This window comes from Bombyx mandarina, chromosome 06 (assembly GCF_030267445.1).
Source record: "Bombyx mandarina strain Sakado chromosome 06, ASM3026744v2".
In the NCBI taxonomy this organism is placed as follows: Eukaryota; Metazoa; Arthropoda; class Insecta; order Lepidoptera; family Bombycidae; genus Bombyx; species Bombyx mandarina.
In genome coordinates this window covers 13,802,000-13,822,862 of record NC_143213.1, presented here as the reverse complement: position 1 = coordinate 13,822,862, position 20,863 = coordinate 13,802,000, and the positions used below count along the sequence as shown (strand labels likewise).

General features: G+C 43.3%; 1 protein-coding gene across 2 annotated transcripts in view; it reads right to left on the bottom strand.

Moving 5' to 3' along the window:
• Root (ciliary rootlet coiled-coil, rootletin) overlaps positions 1-20,863 on the bottom strand; it is an 84,317-nt gene that overhangs the window by 7,658 nt on the left and 55,796 nt on the right. For both annotated transcript variants that reach the window (XM_089728196.1, XM_089728197.1), the window contains exons 20-37: positions 20,097-20,280; positions 19,648-19,823; positions 18,701-18,886; positions 17,783-17,963; positions 16,575-16,740; positions 15,190-15,303; positions 13,673-13,880; positions 12,888-12,997; positions 12,084-12,260; positions 11,488-11,595; positions 11,058-11,142; positions 10,423-10,517; positions 8,942-9,170; positions 6,982-7,126; positions 5,027-5,271; positions 4,398-4,555; positions 2,706-2,876; positions 480-614 (exon numbers count right to left, since the gene is read on the bottom strand). In XM_089728196.1, coding sequence (XP_089584322.1) covers positions 480-614; positions 2,706-2,876; positions 4,398-4,555; positions 5,027-5,271; positions 6,982-7,126; positions 8,942-9,170; positions 10,423-10,517; positions 11,058-11,142; positions 11,488-11,595; positions 12,084-12,260; positions 12,888-12,997; positions 13,673-13,880; positions 15,190-15,303; positions 16,575-16,740; positions 17,783-17,963; positions 18,701-18,886; positions 19,648-19,823; positions 20,097-20,280 — 2,873 coding nt within the window. The remainder of the gene's footprint in view (positions 1-479; positions 615-2,705; positions 2,877-4,397; positions 4,556-5,026; positions 5,272-6,981; positions 7,127-8,941; positions 9,171-10,422; positions 10,518-11,057; positions 11,143-11,487; positions 11,596-12,083; positions 12,261-12,887; positions 12,998-13,672; positions 13,881-15,189; positions 15,304-16,574; positions 16,741-17,782; positions 17,964-18,700; positions 18,887-19,647; positions 19,824-20,096; positions 20,281-20,863) is intronic.

Below are 20,863 nucleotides of genomic sequence, written 5' to 3'. Positions count from 1 at the left end.
GTTATTGTTTAAAGTCTGTGGTCAAATTGAGAATAGATTTGTCTATGTCTTGGCAAAATCTGTGATGTTTTTATTTTTGAATTTCGAATTTCGACTACTAGCGAAACAATAGTACAATTAATAACGTGACGTTTGAAAAAAATAAACGGTTAATATACTTAAAGCTTTGTGCGGACATGTTGCGGTTAACGTTTGAAAAAAGAAACAGTGGATGCTCCTAAAGTTTGGTGTTTGTGTGGACACTAGCGACCCGCCCTCGCTTACGCTTCGGAAACTGTAATTTATTATTGATTTCTCCACCATTTAATGGATGTTATTATACATATAAACTTTCCTCTTCAATCAATTTATCTATTAAAAAAATCGCATCAGAATCCGTTGCGTAGTTTTAAAGATTTAAGCATACATAAGGACAGACAGATATAGGGACAGAGAAAGCGACTTTGTTTTATACTATGTAGTGATGTAGCGGTGGGTACCTGCGACACCGTCCTCAGCGAGTCCCCGAGCGCGGCCCGCAGGCGCTGCACGTCGCGTGCGGCGCGCCCGCTGCGCGACACGTACGCCTGGCGCCGCCGGATCTCCGCCGACAGCTGCGCCCGGAGCTGCGCCGCCTGACAACCGCAGTACAATTTTTGAAGTTATACTTCTTTATGCGCGTTATGAAAAATAGATGAGAGTGAAATTTTACGATGCGCGCGCACCGTGACGCAAAATTAACAGAATGAAGTTGCCCACTAAATCGCTCAATACAATACGACCGACGTAATTTGGCGAGTCTGAATATAGCCGCAGGTGAACTTTCCGAACCGTACCGAGAATTACCGAATTTATACGATGTCAAGAAAAGGGATGTCCAATATGCGTGTTTTAATCGATTTTCTTTGAAATTGATTAAAATTTAAATTAAAAAAAGTAATAAATATAATAAAAATAAAGTATAACTTCTTACGCGCATAGATAAATACACGCACATTACCTAGTTTTATTGAGTCCCGACACGAGGTCGTATTATTCGCAGATGATACATCTTTATTATTTAAAATTAAACGACAATTACAAGTCTATGACGAAGTGAATGATGCGATTTCGTGTGTGGTTCATTGGTTCCGTATCAAAAATCTATTATTGAATAGTAAGAAAACTAAATGTATTAAATTTACTTTAAAATGTATTAAACCATCTTTAAATGTGAGACAAGTGGATAGTGATGTAATTGTTTCTGAGGAATCATTGGAGCTTGTTGAGTCAACCGTATTTCTTGGTATAACAGTGGACTCCAAACTGCAGTGGGGACCTCATATTCATAAATTGGCGAGTAAGCTCAGCTCTGCTCATACGCAGTAAAAAAAATTAGAATGTTAACAAACGCGGACACGGCTCGTTTAGTTTACTTTAGTTACTTCCACAGTGTCATGTCCTATGGCATTTTGCTATGGGGCAATGCGGCCGATGTAGAAATGATATTTATTCTGCAGAAAAGAGCTATACGTGCTATTTATAACATGCACTCAAGGGAATCCCTGAGGGAAAAATTTAAAGAAATTAAAGTTCTCACTATGCCATCCCAGTACATCTTTGAAAATTTGATGTATGTTCGTAAACATATTGAGGAGTTTCCTAAGATGTCGGACATACATAATAGAAATACTAGGAACAAACACAAGCTTGTTGTGCCGATGAGTAGGTTACATAAGATACGAAATTCATTCGGGTGTTTGTCTGTGCGCCTGTACAACAAAATCCCACAAGATGTTCAGAACCTACACATACATAGGTTTAAGAAAACTGTTAAAGAACATCTGTGCAATAAAGCTTACTATAAAGTCAATGATTATCTAGAAGATTGCACAAAGTGGGAATGAGTTGCTCGCTCCGGGCATTTCAATATTGTAGTAATTGTTACGTTATAATACTCATTGTAAAAAACTCATATTTAAAAAAAAAATGTAATATTAAAAAATTAATAAATAATAATTGCTTATTAAAAAAAAAAAAAAAACATGCCCGCTGAGTTTCTTGCCAATTCTTCTCAGGACGGAGGCTAGTTCTTGTGAATTGGCGGTAGTTCTTTTGACGTTCAACAAGTATGTACTTTCATTTATGTTGAATAAAAATTTTTTGATTTGATTGATTTGATTTGCACCCTTTTTTTTATTTTTTAAAGAATTTTATAACCGTCGTCCTGGCCTAAGAGATAAGACGTCTAGTGCATTCGTGTTGAGCGATGCACCGGTGTTCGAATCCCGCAGGCGGGTACCAATTGTTCTAATGAAATACGTACTCAACAAATGTTCACGATTGACTTCCACGGTGAAGGAATAACATCGTGTAATAAAAACAAAATTCGCAAAATTATAATTTGCGTAATTACTGGTGGTAGGACCTCTTGTGCGTCCGCACGGGTAGATACTACCACCCTGCCTATTTCTGCCGTGAAGCAGTAATGCGTTTCGGTTTGAAGGGTGGGGCAGCCGTTGTAAGTATACGGAGGCCTTGGAACTTATATCTCAAGGTGGGTGGCGCATTTACGTCGTAGATGTCTATGGGCTCCAGTAACCACTTAATACCAGGTGGGCTGTGAGTTTGTCCACCCATCTAAGCAACAACAAAAAAAAATATAGGCAGGGTGGTGGTACCTACCCACGCGGACTCACAAGAGGTCCTACCACCAGTAAAAAGACGAAATGTGAGGGTTTTCGTACCTGGTTTTCGAGACGCAGCATCTGCTGGCGGTGGCTGGCCTCGCGCGCCTCCAGCAGCCGCTCGGCCTGCAGTGCGGCGCGGCGGTACTGCTCCGCGTCGTCGCGGCACTCCGGGCCTGAAGCGGACAGCTCGCCCAGGTAGCGGCTGCGAGCCACCGCCAGCTCCGACTCCTGTAGAATTATAGCCGAGCCTAGATCAGTTGAAGTCGCAGCGCAAAGGACGAGACAAGCTCGGTCGGTACATTTTATTTTTTAGTTTGGCAATTTAGCCTTGCGATGTCAGTGTTGCCAGCGATGAATTTATAAAATTTTCAACTGTTATTTGACATGGTGGGACACACGGGCTGGCGACGCGCTAAATCGCAGCCTAAGCATTTATTGTCCCCCGTCCCCAGTTCCTCCGCAAAACCATATTGAACAGACGAATGCGCGCAGTCACTCCGAAACCACGGCCTTATGCACACGGTGCCAGACACCTTATCCAAAACGTTCAAAAATCACCTCTCACAAATTTGTAAATTTTGTAAACTGTAAATAAACATAAGTCGCAGTTGGCTTTTGATTTGATTTCGTGGACTTGATTGGGATTTGATGACAAGATTTTGATTTGAACACGCAACCGCATCCTCAACATACAACGAACAACATTGGTGACCCCAACGTAATTGATTTAAGCACGCAACCACGTCCTCAACGTGAATGTTGAAGTATCCAACATTACAGACAAATGACATAGAGCGCAATTACAGGAATTGAAATCGTTAATGTAACGAAAGGAAATGAAATAAAATTTCGGTAAATCTGACGAAATTTACTAAGATATCAGGATTTTTTTAAAGAACCCGTGAAGCCACGTCTGACGGCTACGTTATCCACACTAGCTTACTTCGACGAGTGCAGACAGTCAACTACGCACAGCTCCTCGTGACCCATTGAGCCTTTAGTCGGATTTTCTCAGTGGGTCACGATTCCGATTCGGTAGTACATTCAGCGAAGCACTGCTCTCGCTAGGACTAGTGTTAGCAAATTCTCTCAGGTTGAGCCCGTGAGCCCACCTGTTAGTCTACACGAAGTTGGAATAGCCCTTAGGCTACCAACGATTAGACAGGGAAAAAAAGCTCCTCGCATTTCGATCGAACTGGTCGGTACATACTGGACCACCAATGCCCATAGACCAAACCCGTTACTTACGTACCCAGTAAGTAGTACGCGTGAAGCCTTCAAACATCGAAACTGAACTCTATGTCCTATGTCCAGCCCACTGAGTTTCTCGCCGGATCTTCTCAGTGGGTCGCGTTTCCGACCCGGTGCTAGATTCTGCGAAGCACTGCTCTTGTTACGGTCAGTGTTAGCAACACTCCGGCTTGAGCCCCGTGAGCTCACCTACATGCTAGGGCAACGCTGAAATAGCCTCTCAATGCTATCTGTATAGGCAGGAAAAAAAATCTAGTATTTTTTTTTTGGTTTCTCCTACCTAAACTGATAGGCTTGAGAGGCTATATCAGCGTCTCCTTAACTCACGTGAGTGAGTGAGCTCACGGGGCTCAAACCTGACGACGTTACTAACACGAACCCTAGCAAGAGCCGTGCTTCGCAGAATCTACCACCGGATCGAAAACGCGACCCACTGAGAAGATCCGGCGAGAAACTCAGTGGGCTATGTCTGAGAGTTGAAATTTAATAAATACGTGCCTTATCAGCAAGTTCCTTCTCGAGGCGTCGTATCTTCATCCTCAGTTCTCTGTTCTCCAACTCGAGCAGACTCAGCTCGGTGGAGAGTCCCTTGTCCCTGCAGGGCACCTCCTTGTCCTTGTAGCAGTGCGACGACGAGTCCTTGGTCGAATCCGGCCCTGGAAAGGAGAGTCAAATTTCGCAACCAGAATCTATGAAGTCATTTTTTGTACGACTCCTTTTAAATTCATTCTGTAATATATTTGTCACTCTTATTCCCAAAATTTATGACTTTTATCGTAACTAATGTGAAAACTGCTTTAGCACAAGAAGCAAATACACGTCTTTAGGAGAGAGAGAAAGATATCTGTATCGAATAGTACTAAAGGATTCGATTCTACTGTGTGTGAAATTTTAGTAACAGTAGAAATTATAAATACACGAGATATGAATTTTTGTTTTAGTTGTAACTATACTTGAGGCCTTAGAACTTATATCTCAAGGTGGGTGGCGAATTTAGGTTGGGGATGTCCATGGGCTCCGGTAACCACTTAACACCAGGTGGGCTGTGAGTTCGTCCACCCATGAAAGCAATAAAAAAAAAATCTAATGCGGGTTAAGTACCGAACAAAGTCAATGTTTCCACAAACCTGAATCCAAATCCGAGTAGTACACGCTCTTCTCGGTCCGGTCGTGGCTCTTGGTCCTCAACACGGAGGGCCTGGTCATCCTCCGGTCCGCCTCCAGCTTCCTCAGCGTGTCCTGGAGCGCGTCGTTCTTGGCCTTGAGCTCGGAGCGCTCTCGCTGCAGCTCGTGAAGCTCGCGCTCCAGCTCGCCGTCGTTGGACTCCTTGCCGTCCCAGGTCGTCATGCGCAGTTGGGATTCTAGGCCAGATCTGAAACCAATATGACATATACAAAAGATTACCGTATACCTTTTTTTTCTACCTAAGCTGAGAGCCTTGAGAGGCAGTTTCAGCGTAACCTCAACTAGTAGGTGAGCTCACGGCTCAAACCTGATGACGTTGCTAACACGAACCCTAGCAAGAGCCGTGCTTCGCAGAATCTACCACCGGATCGGAAACGCGACCCACTGAGAAGATCCGCCGAGAAACTAAGTTTTTATTTTTATTTTATTGGTTAGTAGGTTGGACGAGCTCACAGTCCACATGGTGTGAAGTGGTTGCTGGAGCCCATAGACATCTATAACGTAAATGCGCCACCCACCTTGAGATATAAGTTCTAAGGTCTCAGGTATAGTTACAACGGCCGCCCCACCCTTCAAACCGAAACGCATTACTGCTTCACGGCAGAAATAAGCAGGGCGGTGGTACCTACCCGCGCGGACTCTCAAGAGGTCTACCACCAGTAAAAAAACAGTAACAAACAGTATACAAAAGATTACCGTGTATACCGACTGCAAATAAACAAAATGAGATTATCATCAATATAGTTTGGAGTCAATTAAACATTAGTTATTGATGAAATTTAAAATGAACCGCGTGAGAAATATCGGCTTTCAAATAAACAAACGAATCATTAAAATCGGTTGACCTTTTAACGCTGAGGAATCCATTTACGGATACCCGGTCGAAGGGGGGTAACGGACCGGGTTATTTCGGACTCCGGCGCCTCCTGAGAGGAAGAAGGGGAGAAGAGAAGGGCCGAGGTCCTCCACCTCCCCCAATTTCTCACAGGAGACTAAGCCTTGAAAAAGGCGCGCGAAGCACTTGCCCCGCAGAACCGACTACCGACTAAAGCCCATCGAGCTCCGCCACACCGACTACACGAAACTTACGGTACCGCAGTGCGCGCCGAAATTCTCGCCTTAGCCGGTACCCGTACTAATGTTAAGACGGGATCTCATTGACCTAGAGTTAAATTATGACACATTAAAAAAAACTTAAAATTTTTTTTGACTAGCTTCTTTGTCTTCGTTTTGTGGATTTTATCTAAATTAAAGCAATATATCTGCGTGTCTACAGAATCAGCCATCAAAACCAATGATTACACATCCCTACCATTCCACCCTCTGCCATGCGTCCAATACCCGATGTTAAAGATATTTCTTAAGCAAAGATACCGACTCGGGTCTGCATTCAAACCTCACACCCGAGATACAAAGCGAAGATGAGCCCGCAGCACTGAGAAGTCAGATAGCGTTACAAAGGGTCGTTAACCGGAGTTTATTTGTGTTACATTGCGCAGTGCCAACACACTGGTTAAATAAATACTTTGATTAAAAGTGAGTAAAATGCAATTAAATGAAATGAGATGATATGGGATGAAATATAATCTTAATAAAATGGTGGTCATTTACTGAGATTTTTTCAGTGGACTTTTTGGAGGATCCCGAGAAGTTACGTCCAGCGGCTTTGTTTCATTTTCCCATATTTGTGCACTTTCACAGATATAAAATAATTAATAAACCACCGTTATTACATATTTAAACCTGAAGAAACACTAAATAGACAAAAATAAAACAAATCACACAACTTCACTCCTCGCGTTCCCGCCAAAAAGTCCCTGTTTTTTTATGTTCATTATTAGAACAGGTAAATCATTAAAAACAGAGTTCTTTACATCCGCGTGACGCATGCTCTTACCTTTGCACTTCTAAATTTGCCAGCTGATTGGTGAGTCTGTGGACCTGGTCTTCCAGCGTCGAGTTCTGCCGCTTCAACTCCCCGAGAGCCGATTTGGCACTCTCCAGTTTCTCAGTGAGCACGCGCCGCTCATTCTCACAACTCGCTGAAAATAAAATTGGGTTTCATTAGGAAACGACCCTGGGTTCAATCCAGACCCTGTCATCCTGCAACCCTTGCGACCTCAACACGCGAGGGTTGATGGGACCATTCAAAATCACGGTCACAAAGTAATGGTTCAATAAACGAGAAACAAATTTGTTAATAACCTAATTATGAAAGAGGAAATCATTTCGAAATATAAAATAAGTTACTAAATCTAATGTTATCGAAAATACTTATTATTGCACTGTCATCGGTCCTAGATGCAATAAGCAGGATTCTGTATTTTACATGACACTAAAACTTGGGGCACCACGTGTGACAAACACATTTCTCTTCCCCTAACAAGGAAGATATATAAGATCTTAATAAGGCCTGCCGTCTTGTATGAATCAGCTTGTTGGACCACTAAAGTGGCGGATGAAAGGCGATTGCATGCAGCAGATCTCTCAGCATCTGCGAATGTTGCGATGGGTGTGTGGAGTAACGAGAATGGATGGAATACGGAATGAATATGTTTGAGAAAGTCTGAAAGTGGCACCTGTGACAGAAAAACTGAAAAGCGCGTGTTTGGGGTGGTATGGACATGTCATGAGACGAAATGGAAATGAGGTTGGTAAGAGAGTTTTACTATGAATGTGGAAGGCTTTAGAAAAAGAGGTAGACCTAAGAAGAAATGGAAGGATTGCGTGAAAGACAATATAATGCATAAGGGGAGCGAGGGAAGAAATGGTAGATAAAGGAGTATGAAAGAAGAAAACATATTGCACCGACCCCAGTGACTGGGAGAAGGACAGGAGAATGCTGATAACTAAAACTTGAAGTACTACTAACTTAAGATCGAATTTCGATTATTCAGCCAAAAGTAGTAATATTAAAGGGGGGGGGGGGTATGCAATGGCTGGAGTCATTAGCCAATTTGCCTAAGTTAAGTAAGTAGTAGTAAGTAAACTCGGAAAGCATAATTATGTGGAGGTAGCCATCATACAACGCAAGATATTTGACAGATGACTGAATCTCGCTTACGACATTTTCAAGACAAGCTTACATATAATAATATATAAGTTCCGAACAACAACATTCGGACTGTCGGTCTACCGAGCAAATATCACCCGCTCGGTGGAAGATCTTCCTAAGAGAAACCCCACACATACTTAAAGGCCATATATAAAGGTGCTGCTAACAAATCAAATAAACAGCGAAATTAGTGACTCAAAGATTCAAAGAGTGACGCACGACATTCGATTGCAGCCAACACCAATTGAGTTGCTTCCATTCTTTGTCTCGAACTTCATTATTAACGTCAGAGAATGGTCTCTTTTGCTATTAATAAGTTGGACTATGTGAAGAGTCATTGTTTTACTGCGCAGTTTTCAATACGAACTCGCATAAGCGACCATTTCATTAGTCACTTCTTCCCTGCATTGGGCCTTTTGTTTAGACAGATGAGAGCCCACCAAGCCCATAGCGGTATATTAACCACGCAAAGAATATGGCATTAACATAACCCTTCCTGATCCATTAACGGTGCTTTTTAGGCATCACAAGCACCGGTCACCGTCCTCGTCGAACCCGTCGCTTGCGACGAAGGGCCCGACAAGCGAATTAACCCATAGACACAGCCCACTGAGTTTCTCGCCGTATCTTCTCAATGGGTCGCGTTTCCGATCCGGTGGTAGATTCTGCGAAGCACTGCTCTTGTTAGGGTCAGTGTTAGCAACACTCCGGTTTGAGCCCCGTGAGCTCACCTACGCACGTTAGGGCGAAGCTGAAATAGCCTCTCAAGACTATCAGCATAGGTAGGAAAAAAAACTCTTACTGATATTCTTCTGTATGTGTCTGAGTTTCTCGGCGGCGCTCTGTCCCTGCGCGCGCGCCTCGCCGAGCTGCCGCTGCAGCTTGGCCAGCTCGGCGCGCAGCTCGCCCTCAGCGGTGGCGGCCCGCTGCAGCGCTGCCGACAGCTGCTCCACCGTGCCCTTCAGCGACGTGCAGCGGTCCTCCAGCTGCGCGATCGTGCGGGTGTAGCCCTCGCAGCGCTCCTGCAGCTTCTGTAACCAAACATAGACTAATATATGAGGCAGTCCGCGCAAAAGTGGCGTAAGCTTACCACAGTTAATATGGAGATAATGAGGTTCGAATTTACCTTTACAATACTTGGTTACCTTTACAATACGCGCTAAAATGATGTTAACAAAGACATCTGTTACATACGGATGATGTTTTTTTTTTATTCCTAGATGGGTGGACGAGCTTACAGCCCACCTAGTGTTAAGTAGTTACTGGAGCCCATAGACATCTACGACGTAAATGCGCCACCCACCTTGAGAGATACGTTCTAAGGTCTCAAGTATAGTTACAACGGCTGCCTCACCCTTCAAATTAGGGAAATTAGGGATAGGTCGATTTTGCATCAAAATTTTATTATGTTTTAAATAAATTGCAATACATAAGCATGAATATGAATCGTGGGTTAGGCCATTTTCGCGCTGACGGCCTCATATGTCTGATGACCTTTCGATTTGAGTCACACGAACTCATATACATATGTAGGAGCGACCGCATTATCGATAACATCGTCAAACATCATAGACACGAAACAGTGAGTACACAAAACACGTTTATTTACAATATAGCAGTCTTCTTTTGACGTTAGCAAACAAAAGGAGAGTTCCTAGCATGGCAGTTCCGCTCTTCACGGAGGCTGGTAGGTAAGTGACAAATATTAAGTATATTATCTATCTAAGTGGCGCATGACGTATATGCGCGCCTCCATTGGCTAGGCTCTGTCCGTAGCACGACTTTAGCCAAGTTCTGAATTTTCAATTCACAAATTATCTACATAATTCTCATATCTATACTAATATTATAAAGTTGAAGAGTTTGTTTGTTTGAACGCGCTAATCTCAGCAACTACTGGTCCGATTTGAAAAATTCTTTCATTATTAGATAGCCCATTTATTGACGAAGGCTATATAACATCACGGTAAGACTAATACAAGTGGAGCACCAATACAGAATGTCTTTTGAGACATTCTGTATTTTGATAGGGTTTTCAATAGCTCCTTAACATTCTATAATTCAAAAATATCTTCACTTTCTACGTAAATGAAGTGGGGGGGTAAAATTTTGCGCTATGCCAAAGTAACTATTGCACGCGGACGGAGTCGCGGGCAAAAGCTAGTTAGAAATATATTGGTTAAAGTGGCCCCCCGGTTTGTATGGAAAATACTTTCATACGTCACAATTGGATCGCCTGCCTTCGGACGTTAGTTAGATAGACATATAGAGAGATGTGGTAACCTTGAGGGCCTGGTCCCTGTCCCTGGCGGCGACGGCGGCGCGCTGCACGTCTCCCTCGAGCTGCGCGCGCCGCACGTCCAGGCGGGCCGCGCGACCTGACACATTGCACCTTCATTACACACTTGTCTGTATGGGCTAAGTTCCCTTTGCCTGTCGACATCGACAAGAAGAAACAACAAAATACTTCGGAAAAGTATTTAAAAAAAGTTTAATCATAGATTATTGATCGTTTAGTATTTTTGGGTAAACGAAAATGCTTTCTTCGGTTATTAAAGAAAAATAGAGTTCTTCAAAGCGACGCGATGCCACGCGATAATCGGAGATATCAAAGGCTACCCAATCTTGTATAATAAAAAAATGTATATTTTGACTATTTGCTTAATTATTATAGTAGTGTTGTCATGTGCATCTATTTACTTCAAAGTAATTTGAATTTATTATTTCGATAAAGTTTTTACAAACATTCTACGAGCTCGTACGGGGGGTGCCACCCCCCACTCAGGGGGGACCGCTGCACTACACAATCAGGACTTAGACCTCACGACTCAAGCTAGATGGATTCGTCACTTAACGCCAGACGAGCCGAGAGGTCGTCGACCAGCGTACACATATATAGCAGACGGAGGCGCGCATACCTTCGGCGGCCGTCAGCGCCTCCCGCAGCTGGGCGGCCTCGTGTGCGCGCTCGCTCAGCTGCGCGCGCAGACTCTCCGCCTTGTTCTGTAATTAAACAATTAAAACTAATTGAATATGCAATTTCGAAATGGACACATGTCGCATATTTTGTCAAATACGTTTTTTCATATAAATGTAGTTTTGAAGCTTACCTACACCCATTTTATAATAATTCTAGTAATTTTCAAATGCTAATTAACAATAAAATATATATCAAAAGTAAATATTTTAAATTTTAAACTGCTTTAGAAAATAATCATTTTTTTTATTACCTGAACATTTTACATTTTCAGAGATGTGCCCTTTTCGAAATTGCATATTCAATTAAATAAATACTTTATAGCAAAGAATACTAAGACCGGCCAGTGGGGACCAGACTAGGGGACGAACCTCCGCCTGTACTTTCTCTTCGGTGACGGAGCTCAGAGCCGCTTCTAAACTGGTTATCTTGTCCCTCAAGCTGCTTATCTCAACCGTCTTCGACTGTATCGATTCGTTCTGAAAACTCATTACTATTACTATTTAATTCATAAAACAGTATACACATAAAACATAGCATGTAGATGTTTAGGCGAAAGGTTCATTTGGTATAGTGGTTAAAAGAGCTTTCAAACATGAGTGTGAATGTCGCGTTCTAGGTTGAGACATGAGGTTTAAGTCTCTTAACCTCCAAACCGAACCGCGTGACAGCGGACGTTATCTGCGTGGAAGACCCACACCACGCCCGCCCCCAGTATGGGGGAACATGTGTCCGAAGCGTGTAAACAGTATAAACATAAAACATAGTATGTAGACGATTAGGCGAAAAGTTTAAAGTGGTGACAGGAGCTTTCAAACATGAGTGTGAATGTCGCGTTCCACACGTTGAGACATGAGGTTTAAGTCTCTTAGCCTCCAAACCGTGACAGCGGACGTTATCTGCGTGGGGGCCCACACCACGCCGGCCCCCGCATGGGGGGGTCACGTGCGGGTAGGGGGGTGCGTACCAGCGCGAGCAGCTGCGCGTCCTTGCTCCCGCAGGCGGCGTGCAGGCGCGCCCGCTCGTCCTGCAGCGCGCGCAGGCTGGCGGCCGCCGTCTGCAGCTTGCCCTCGCCCTTGCCCTGCTGCTCCGTCGCCTCCTTCAACTGCTTCTTGAGCACGGTCACTTGGGACTTGTAGTCGTCCTGAAACGTTATAGTCATATTTTAAAAACCACTCAAATCAAACTAGTTTTTTTTTTATGTTATAGCATTGGGATGATACAAATACAGCTTAACGTTCGTACATTGATATACTAAGTCTAAATTTTTGGACGAAGTTCCTTGTGGGACGATACGGAGGGGTACCCTAACGGGAAAAAGACGTCCGTAACGTAAGTTTTTTTTTTTATATTTTGGTTAAGCGCTATCTGTCGATAGCAGCAAGAACTACGCAATCCTTTGTTTGGTCGGGATTTTATTCACTTCAACACAGTTTCTTTGGTTAGTAATAGGTGGCTCTGTACTATATTTCATGAAACTTTTGGGATTGATTCAAAGCATGAGGGGACTAATATTAATAATTATTAAATTTTTTATTTTTATCAATAAAAAATGTATACCCGAATAATTATTTTCTTTATACCTCGAATAGAACTTAATTTTTTTTTTTTATAATAAAGAACTTCGTTTCTATCCGGTGTCCCACGACACCACACTTTTTTTTTTTTCACAAAATAAATGACTGTTTCGTGACGAAGATAAGGGGGATAGAATGTTATCTATCCGTTTAGGCTCACGACGGGTCACCATTAAAGTCTCTCTCAACCCTACCTTCTCCCTCTCGATTTGACAGACATCGTGCATCAAGTTCCTGACGCCCTTCTTGATCAACTCCGGGTCGACGTCGATTATCTCGTTACGATCCTCGGAATGGTCACGACCTGAAAAATTTAACACTCTTAATCAACTAGTAGTAGTAGGGGATTTTACCGGTCATTGTTCTCGTCGTACCCGTCGCTTGCGACGAAGGGCTCGACGAGTAAATTAACTCTCAGACACAGCCCAGTGAGTTTCTCGCCGATCCGGTGGTAGATTCTGCGAAGCACGGCTCTTGCTAGGGTTCGTGTTAGTAACGTCGTCAGGTTTGAGTCCCGTGAGCTCACCTACAAACTCGGCGAATCTAGAATAACCACTCGAGGGAGAATAGGTAGGAAAAAAAGAGGGATTCTTTCATAATCGCACCCACGTGTTACAGCTCACTTTTTTGCGGAATGACTGGTGTTGTAAGGCTTTCTGTGAGCTCGCACAGGTAAGTACCCTGATTCTGCCTATTTCTGAGATAAAGCAACAATGCTTTCAACTTCGAAGGGTAGGTCAGCCGCTATACTATTTTTTATTTATTGCTTAGATAGGTGGACGCGCTCACAGCCCACCCGGTGTTAAGTGGTTACTGGAGCCCATAGACATCTACAAAGTAAATGCGCTACCCACCTTGAGATATAAGTTCTAAGGTCACGGCAGAAATAGGCAGGGTGGTGGTGCCTACCCGCGCGGACTCTCAAGAGGTCCTACCACTAGTAAAAACTCAATTGGGCCTTGCTTGTCGGCGGCGGTACCTCGGTGCGGGCTGTAGCGGCGCGCGGGGCTGGCGAGGCGGCGGCGCGCGGCGGGCTGCAGCGAGCCGTCGGGCTGCACGCCGCACACGCGCCGCAAGCTGTGCACCACCGACGACAGCTTCGACTCGGCCTCGCGCCTGCCGCCCTCGCACTGGCTCAGGGACGCCTCCAGCGCGCGGCACCGGCCCTCGCACCCGCCGAGCCGCGCCTGCACACCACGCCGATCATACATACATACGTACTCAGTGTTAAAACTACACTTTTAACTCAAAAAATTTTTTATTTTTTTTATGGGATTTTATGACCTGGTAACTAAGACCTTTAGGTCATGTCTTATTTTAATTTATATTCTTATTTTTATGAAAAATGATAATATGGAGTGAAATTATATGAAATGATAAACTCAGTAAATGGTGGTTATTTACTGAAATTCTTTCAGAGGACTTTTTGGAGGATCCCGAGAAGTTATTTGTTGGCTTTGTTTCATTTTCCCACATTTATGCATTTTGACAGATATTAAATAATTAATAAACCACCGTTATTACATATTTAAGCCTGAAGAAACACTAAATAGACAAAATAAAACAAAATCACACAATTTCACTCCTCGCGTTCTCGCCAAAAAGACCCAAAAATGTATTACAACGAGTGAACAATTTTGTGCTTAATCACTAACTTTAAATCTGATTGTTTTTTTTATCCATCCTCCTTTTACGGTTATTACTAGAAACGGGTTGTTAAGTCCTTATTACTAGTTGAATGAATGTAACCAGATTTGAAGATTTTTACATTAAGCACTCAATTAGTGGTGGGTCATCTAAGACCATATAAAAATCTTACAGAATCTCAAAGTGCATTGCTAACAAAAATTAGATAAAAGAAGAAGGATTATACATTTAACTGCCGCTTTGCAGTAAGAGTTAGCAGCACTGAACCCACTGAACGCACTGAACTGATGTAAAGTGATGTATTTTAATACTAAGTCAATTATTTATCAGTCAGTTAGTCAGTCGGTTAGGAACTAAAGAACTTGCAAAGTGATCATAAGCACACTCGATTCTACTCCAATGTGAATCTTAAGATAAACAATAAAAAAACTTCACCAGATATCTCAAGATGGATACACTTAATCTCCAGTAGTCGTTTATCATCAGATGGGGTAGATAGATCCTCATGAATTTAATGGTGGTAGAGCGAATTCTGAGTCCGAGGCACCATCACCCTACCTATTTCTGGCGTGAAGCAGTAATATGTTACGGTTTGAAGGGTGGGGCAGCTACTGTTATTGTTAAAACTGAGACCTTAGAACTCATGTCTCAAGGTAGCAATTAACGTTGTAACTGTCTATGGGCTCCGGTTACCACGTAATATCAGCTGAACTGTGACGCGGTTCGCCTTTCAAAGCAATAAAAAAATCCTCATTTATCAATTTACTTACAAACAAATTATTATTTCTGTTAGTTATTTCCTAAGACTGATTAAGTAAATAAGTGGCTCTATACGTTTTCTCTACCTACCTTCAACTCCTGTATTTGCTGAGTCGCATCGGCGAGACAAACTTCCAAGTTGTGCTTCAGTTCTTCAAGTCTACGCTCCTTCGAGCGGCAGTCTTCTAGACGCAGCACTAATTCCTACAAGCAGTATCTATATCAGTGATGGGCAAAGTACGGCCCGAGAGCCAAGTCCGGCCCGCGGAAGTATTTAATCCAGACCGCTGAGAGTCCATACATTCTAAATATTCTAGTCAGCATTTTGGCGCGTAAAATAAAATCTGACTTTCATAATTGAAAATCTTCGAATTTTTAATGAGAGCCCCAATTCGTCAGGGGTGTTTTGAGCTTTCATTATCTCATAATTAACTTGCCATCATTATAATTATCATGGCAGTCTGTCACAGGTATTAGTTTATTTATTAGAAAAAAACCATTCTTTTCACCTATCTATCACACGCCTCATGTCTCACACGCCTAACAAGGCGTAATAGTAAAAGGTATTTTGTTTATTAAAAAGCTTTAATACAAAATGCATTTTTCTATAATTCTGGCCCTCCTGTAGAATTTCTTAAGCTTTGTGGCCCGCCATTAAAAATGTTTGCCCACCACTGATCTATATATTAATACGTGAAGGAAAAACTTTGTACAATTTTTACGAAAATTGCGCGGACAGAGGAAGATGAAATTTCACACACTTATAGAAAATATAGAGAAGAAATGCAGAACGTTATTATTTTTTAAATTATGCATAAAAAATATATTAAATCAATTAATAAAAACATTACACACACTACCATATATTTGACACACACAAGCATGCATACTGTTTGTATATTGTCAAACTTTTCTTATAGCTTATTTATAGTCTGTGGTCAAATTGAGAATAGATTAAATATTGTTTGTCTCTATTAATATTTGTCTAAAGTGTCTTGGCGAAATATGTGGTTATAGAAGTATAATAGTCTTTGTCAATATAATAATAAGTGTAATAATTTATTATTATCTACAACATCTACAACATAAATGCGCCACCCACTTTGAGATATAAATTCTAAGGTCTCACGTATAGTTACAACGGCTGCTCCGCCCTTCAAACCGAAACGCATTACTGCTTCACGGCAGTAATAGGCAGGGTGATGGTACCTACCTGCGCGGACTCACAAGAGGTCCTACCACCAGTAATTACGCAAATTATAATTTTGAGGGTTTGATTTTTACTACACGATGTTATTCCTTCACCGTGGAAGTCAATCGTGAACATTTGTTGAGTACGGTATTTCATTAGAAAAGTTGGTACCCGCCTGCGAGATTCGAACACCGGTGCATCGTTCAACACGAATGCACCGGACTTCTTATCCGTTAGGCCACGACGACGATGTCGGGGGGTAGTGTCGTGATGGTGTGGTCACCTGGTCCCTGGCGCGGCAGGCCTCGTCCAGCTCGGCGGCCCGCTGTCGCGCGGCGGCGAGGTCGGCCCGCGCGGCCTGCAGCACGGCCTCCAGCTCGGCGCCGTGCCGCCGCGCCGCCGCCGCCTCGCTGGCGCACCGCTCGCGCTCCTCCGCCTCGTTTTGTAGTCTGTTAACGTTAGGTTTTATATCTTAGTTAATTAGTAAAGCCTGGCGTCGACTACAGCAGAAACGCGTCGAATCACTTTTATTCCTGGTGCCTCCATCTCTGAAGAATCGAATCGATTTTTTATTTCATCACAACTTTTCATCAACGTTTTTGCGTCATCGACAGCTCGGACGAAGAGATGTTTTTATTTCATCAGACCTTCATCAATTTATCAAAATATTGTATTGTCACGAGAACTTAATTTGTGTGCAGTCTCATAAGAATCGCTTGAGTAGAAGTAGATGAAAAAGCTATCGCAAGATTCAACCCAAGCCCACAAATAACATCCGCATCCGATTCACCAAATATATAAGAAGACGACTTTTTGTAATTCGATGCGACTTAGCTCGGCGAGCCCAGTCGACGCGGGCCTAAAGATTACTATCTAATTTATTTAATTATCGTTAGTGAACTACGTCAAACTTTTTTCTTTCTTTATTGATTAATGACTTGAGAAGTAATGAGATTAAAAGTAATTACCCGGAGCTCATAGACATCCCAAAGTGTATGTCGGAATACACCTTGAAACACGAGCTCGAAGGTCAATCGTATCATATATAGTTCAATCGTAGGGTATAGGTCAATCGTACCATATATCATAGCAGTAGGGGGACCGATACCGATATGCATGCACAGTTGCTTCCCCCCCCCCCAACGCCCCGCCAGTATCTGCCAAGTGCAAACTTTGTCGAGTTTTTTTTATTATTATTTTTTATTGCTTAGATGGGTGGACGAGCCTCACATTCCACCTGGTGTTAAGTGGTTACTGAAGCCCATAGACATCTACAACGTAAATACGCCACCCACCTTGAGATATAAGTTGTAAGGTCTCAGTATAGTTACAACGGCTGCCCCGCCCTTCAAACCGAAACGCATTACTGCTTCACGGCAGAAATTGGCGGGGCGGTGGTACCTACCCGTGCGGACTCACAAGAGATCCTGCCGCTAGTAATAAGAACCGAACCGTAAGCCAGCACATTATCACAGTGGGGACTCTACTAGCCTGGAGTGCAGCTCCTTGAGGTCCTGCTGCGCCTGCTGCAGCGCTGCGCGTTCCCGCTTGAGCTGCGCCTCGGCCGCTTGGAGCGAGCGCTGCACGTGCGCGCCGCCCGACTCGCTCTCCTTCAGCAGGGTCTGCACTCTGGACAGTTCTAGTTCCAGGGACGTGCGGCTTTCTTCTAAACCTGTTCATTTCATTATCTCTGTCAGACAACGATCAATAAAACAGGGAACGATTTTGTGGTATTTTATAATGCTCAATGCAACATTGTCGAAGATGATTAATGATCGGACTTATTGGCGGGAACGCGAGGAGTGAAGTTGTGTGATTTGTTTTATTTTGTCTATTTAGTGTTTCTTCAGGTTTAAATGTGTAATAACTGTGGTTTATTAACTGTTTAATATCTGTGAAAGTGCACAAATGTGGGAAATGAAACAAAGCCACTGAACGTAACTTCTCGGGATCCTCCAAAAAGTCCACTGAAAAAGTCTTAGTAAATGACCACCATTTTACTGAGATTATATTTCGTCTCATTTTCATTCATTCATTCGATTCATTCGTTTTCATTTCATTTCATACCATATTCATCAATTCATTCATATTAATCAACTTAATTTCATTTCTCATATAAAAAAGATTTCATTAAAATTAAAATAAGACTTGACCTAAGTCTTAGTTACCTTGGTCTTAGTTACCAGGTCATAAAATCCCTTATATATTATTAATGATCTCAATTGATCTTAGATGAATTCTACTTTGACGTAACGCATTGTATACGAATATTGATAGGAGATATTGTAAAGTGACTCGATACTAGATAAAGACTTTTTATTGTTTGTGTTCAGTTCGCAACCCTACTCATTACTAGTTGACTTGACGTCACCGACCGCACAACCCTGGGCGGGCGGGCAGCGTGCGTACCGGCTATCTTGTGGTAGGCGTCGTCGCGGGCGCGCGCGGCGTCCCTGCGCTCGTGCTCGGCGCGCTTGACGTGGTCGCGCAGCTCGCGGCAGCTGGCGCCGTACTTGTCCCGCTCGGCGCCGCACGCCGTGAGCTGGCGCCGCACGTCCGTCAGCTCCTTGCGCAGACTGTCCGCTTCGTTCTCCACTGGGACCATGGGGGATCACATATTCAAACACAAGACCTTGAAACATTTAGCGCATGTATTATACAAATGACGAAATAGAAGCATAAAATACCGCCAGAATCTAATACCCTGTGTACCGGCTACAGCGGCGGCGGAGTTCGATAGGGTTTAGTCGGTAGTTGGTTTTGCGGGGCAAGCGCCTCGCGTGCTTTCTTCAAGGCAGTCTCTGCGAGGAATTGGGAGAGGTGGAAGACCTTGGCCGTCCTCGTCTCCCTCTTCCTCTCTGGAGGCGCCGGAGTCCGACATAACCCGATCCGTCACCCCCCTCGACCGGGTATCCGTATCTAATACCCTTTAGACCACAGAGGTAATTACGATTCATACGATTATGTATCTAACATAGCAATAGTTCACTTTTAGGCCGTATAAGTTAGTATAAATTCAAAAGGTCTTTTTTTTATTGCTTAGATGTGTGGACGAGCTCACAGCCCACCTGGTGTTAAGTGATTACTGAAGCCCATAGACATCTACACGTAAATGCGCCACCCACCTTGAGATATAAGTTCTAAGGTATGTGTATAGTTACAACGGCTGCCCCACTCTTTAAACCGAAACGCATTACTGCTTCACGGCAGAATTAAACGGGGTGGTGGTACCTACTCGTGCGGACTCACAAGAGGTCCTACCACCAGTAGTATAACTATAGAACTATAGGGCATAACTATAGATATCGGACTTTATTTCTTCTACGTTAAGGTTCAATTTGATTGTTGAGACTAACATTCCTTCAGTTTCCGCAGCGTGTCCTGCAGCTGCGCGTGCGCGTTGTCGTGCTTGTCCTCGACGAGCGCGAGCTGGGCGCGCACCTCGGTGGCCTCGCGCTGGCAGGCCTCCTTCTCCAGGTGCAGCTCTTTGATTCGATTCTCGTACCGAGCGCATTCGTCTTCCGCGGCGGCTCTGAAAGTGTCGAAATGTTAATGTTTCAATGACCCAGCTAAAAGTCTAAATCTGAATTTCAATAGAAGAAAGGCTAGAGGATGTAGTTATGTGCCAGGGGCAGAGCCAAGCCGCTGCCTACCATTATTATGATTAAACGATAAGCAGCGCCTTGGCTCTGCCCCTGGCATTACTGACGTTCATGAGCGACGGTAACCACTCACCATCAGGTGGGCCGTAGTCGCGTCTGCCTACAAGAGCAATAAAAACAAAAAGTGCAATAACAGTACTGACTTAGCTTCCTCCAGTTTGGTCTTCAGCTGCGCCTGCTCCTCCTTGAGCTGGTTGATGGAGCCGCGGTCCTGGTCGGCGCGCGCCTGCCCGTCCCGCCGCGCGCGCTCCAGCCGGCTCTGCTCGCAGCCCAGCGCACGCTTCAGCTCCTCGAGGCGCTCCAGTAAGGCCTGCTGCTCTTGATGAGCTGTTCACATTATTCAATTACTTTATTTATTTATTTAATTAACTTAATGCACAGAAGTACAATGGTGTCCACCACCATTAATGCCTGAGGCATTTTCTACCTGTCAACCAAGGGTGGTATAGAGAATCCTGTGGTAGGTGCAAACTTAATGTGATAATAACGTAACTGATAATAATACTTCATACATATTCATACTTCATAATACTTCAATATATTTCGTCTGAACAATGTCTGCTATATGTGTGTGTTAAATACATGGTAGTGCGTGTAATGTATTTTATTTATTTATTGATTTAATGTATTTTTAATGCATAATTAAAAATAGATATTAACATTCTTCACTCCTTCTCTATATTCACTATAAGTGTGTGAAATTTCATAGTACTCCGTCCGCGCAATTTTCGTAAAAAGGGGTACAAAGTTTTTGCTTCACGTATCAATATATAGATTAGACACACAGTAGCTTAGCTAGTATACAAGTTGTCCTATTATTTCTCAATTTTCCTCTCACCCCCCAGTGTGTGATAAGGTCAATTGATAGGGCCAATTCTTCTGATTCTGTCTATCAACCCTGGTGGGCAGC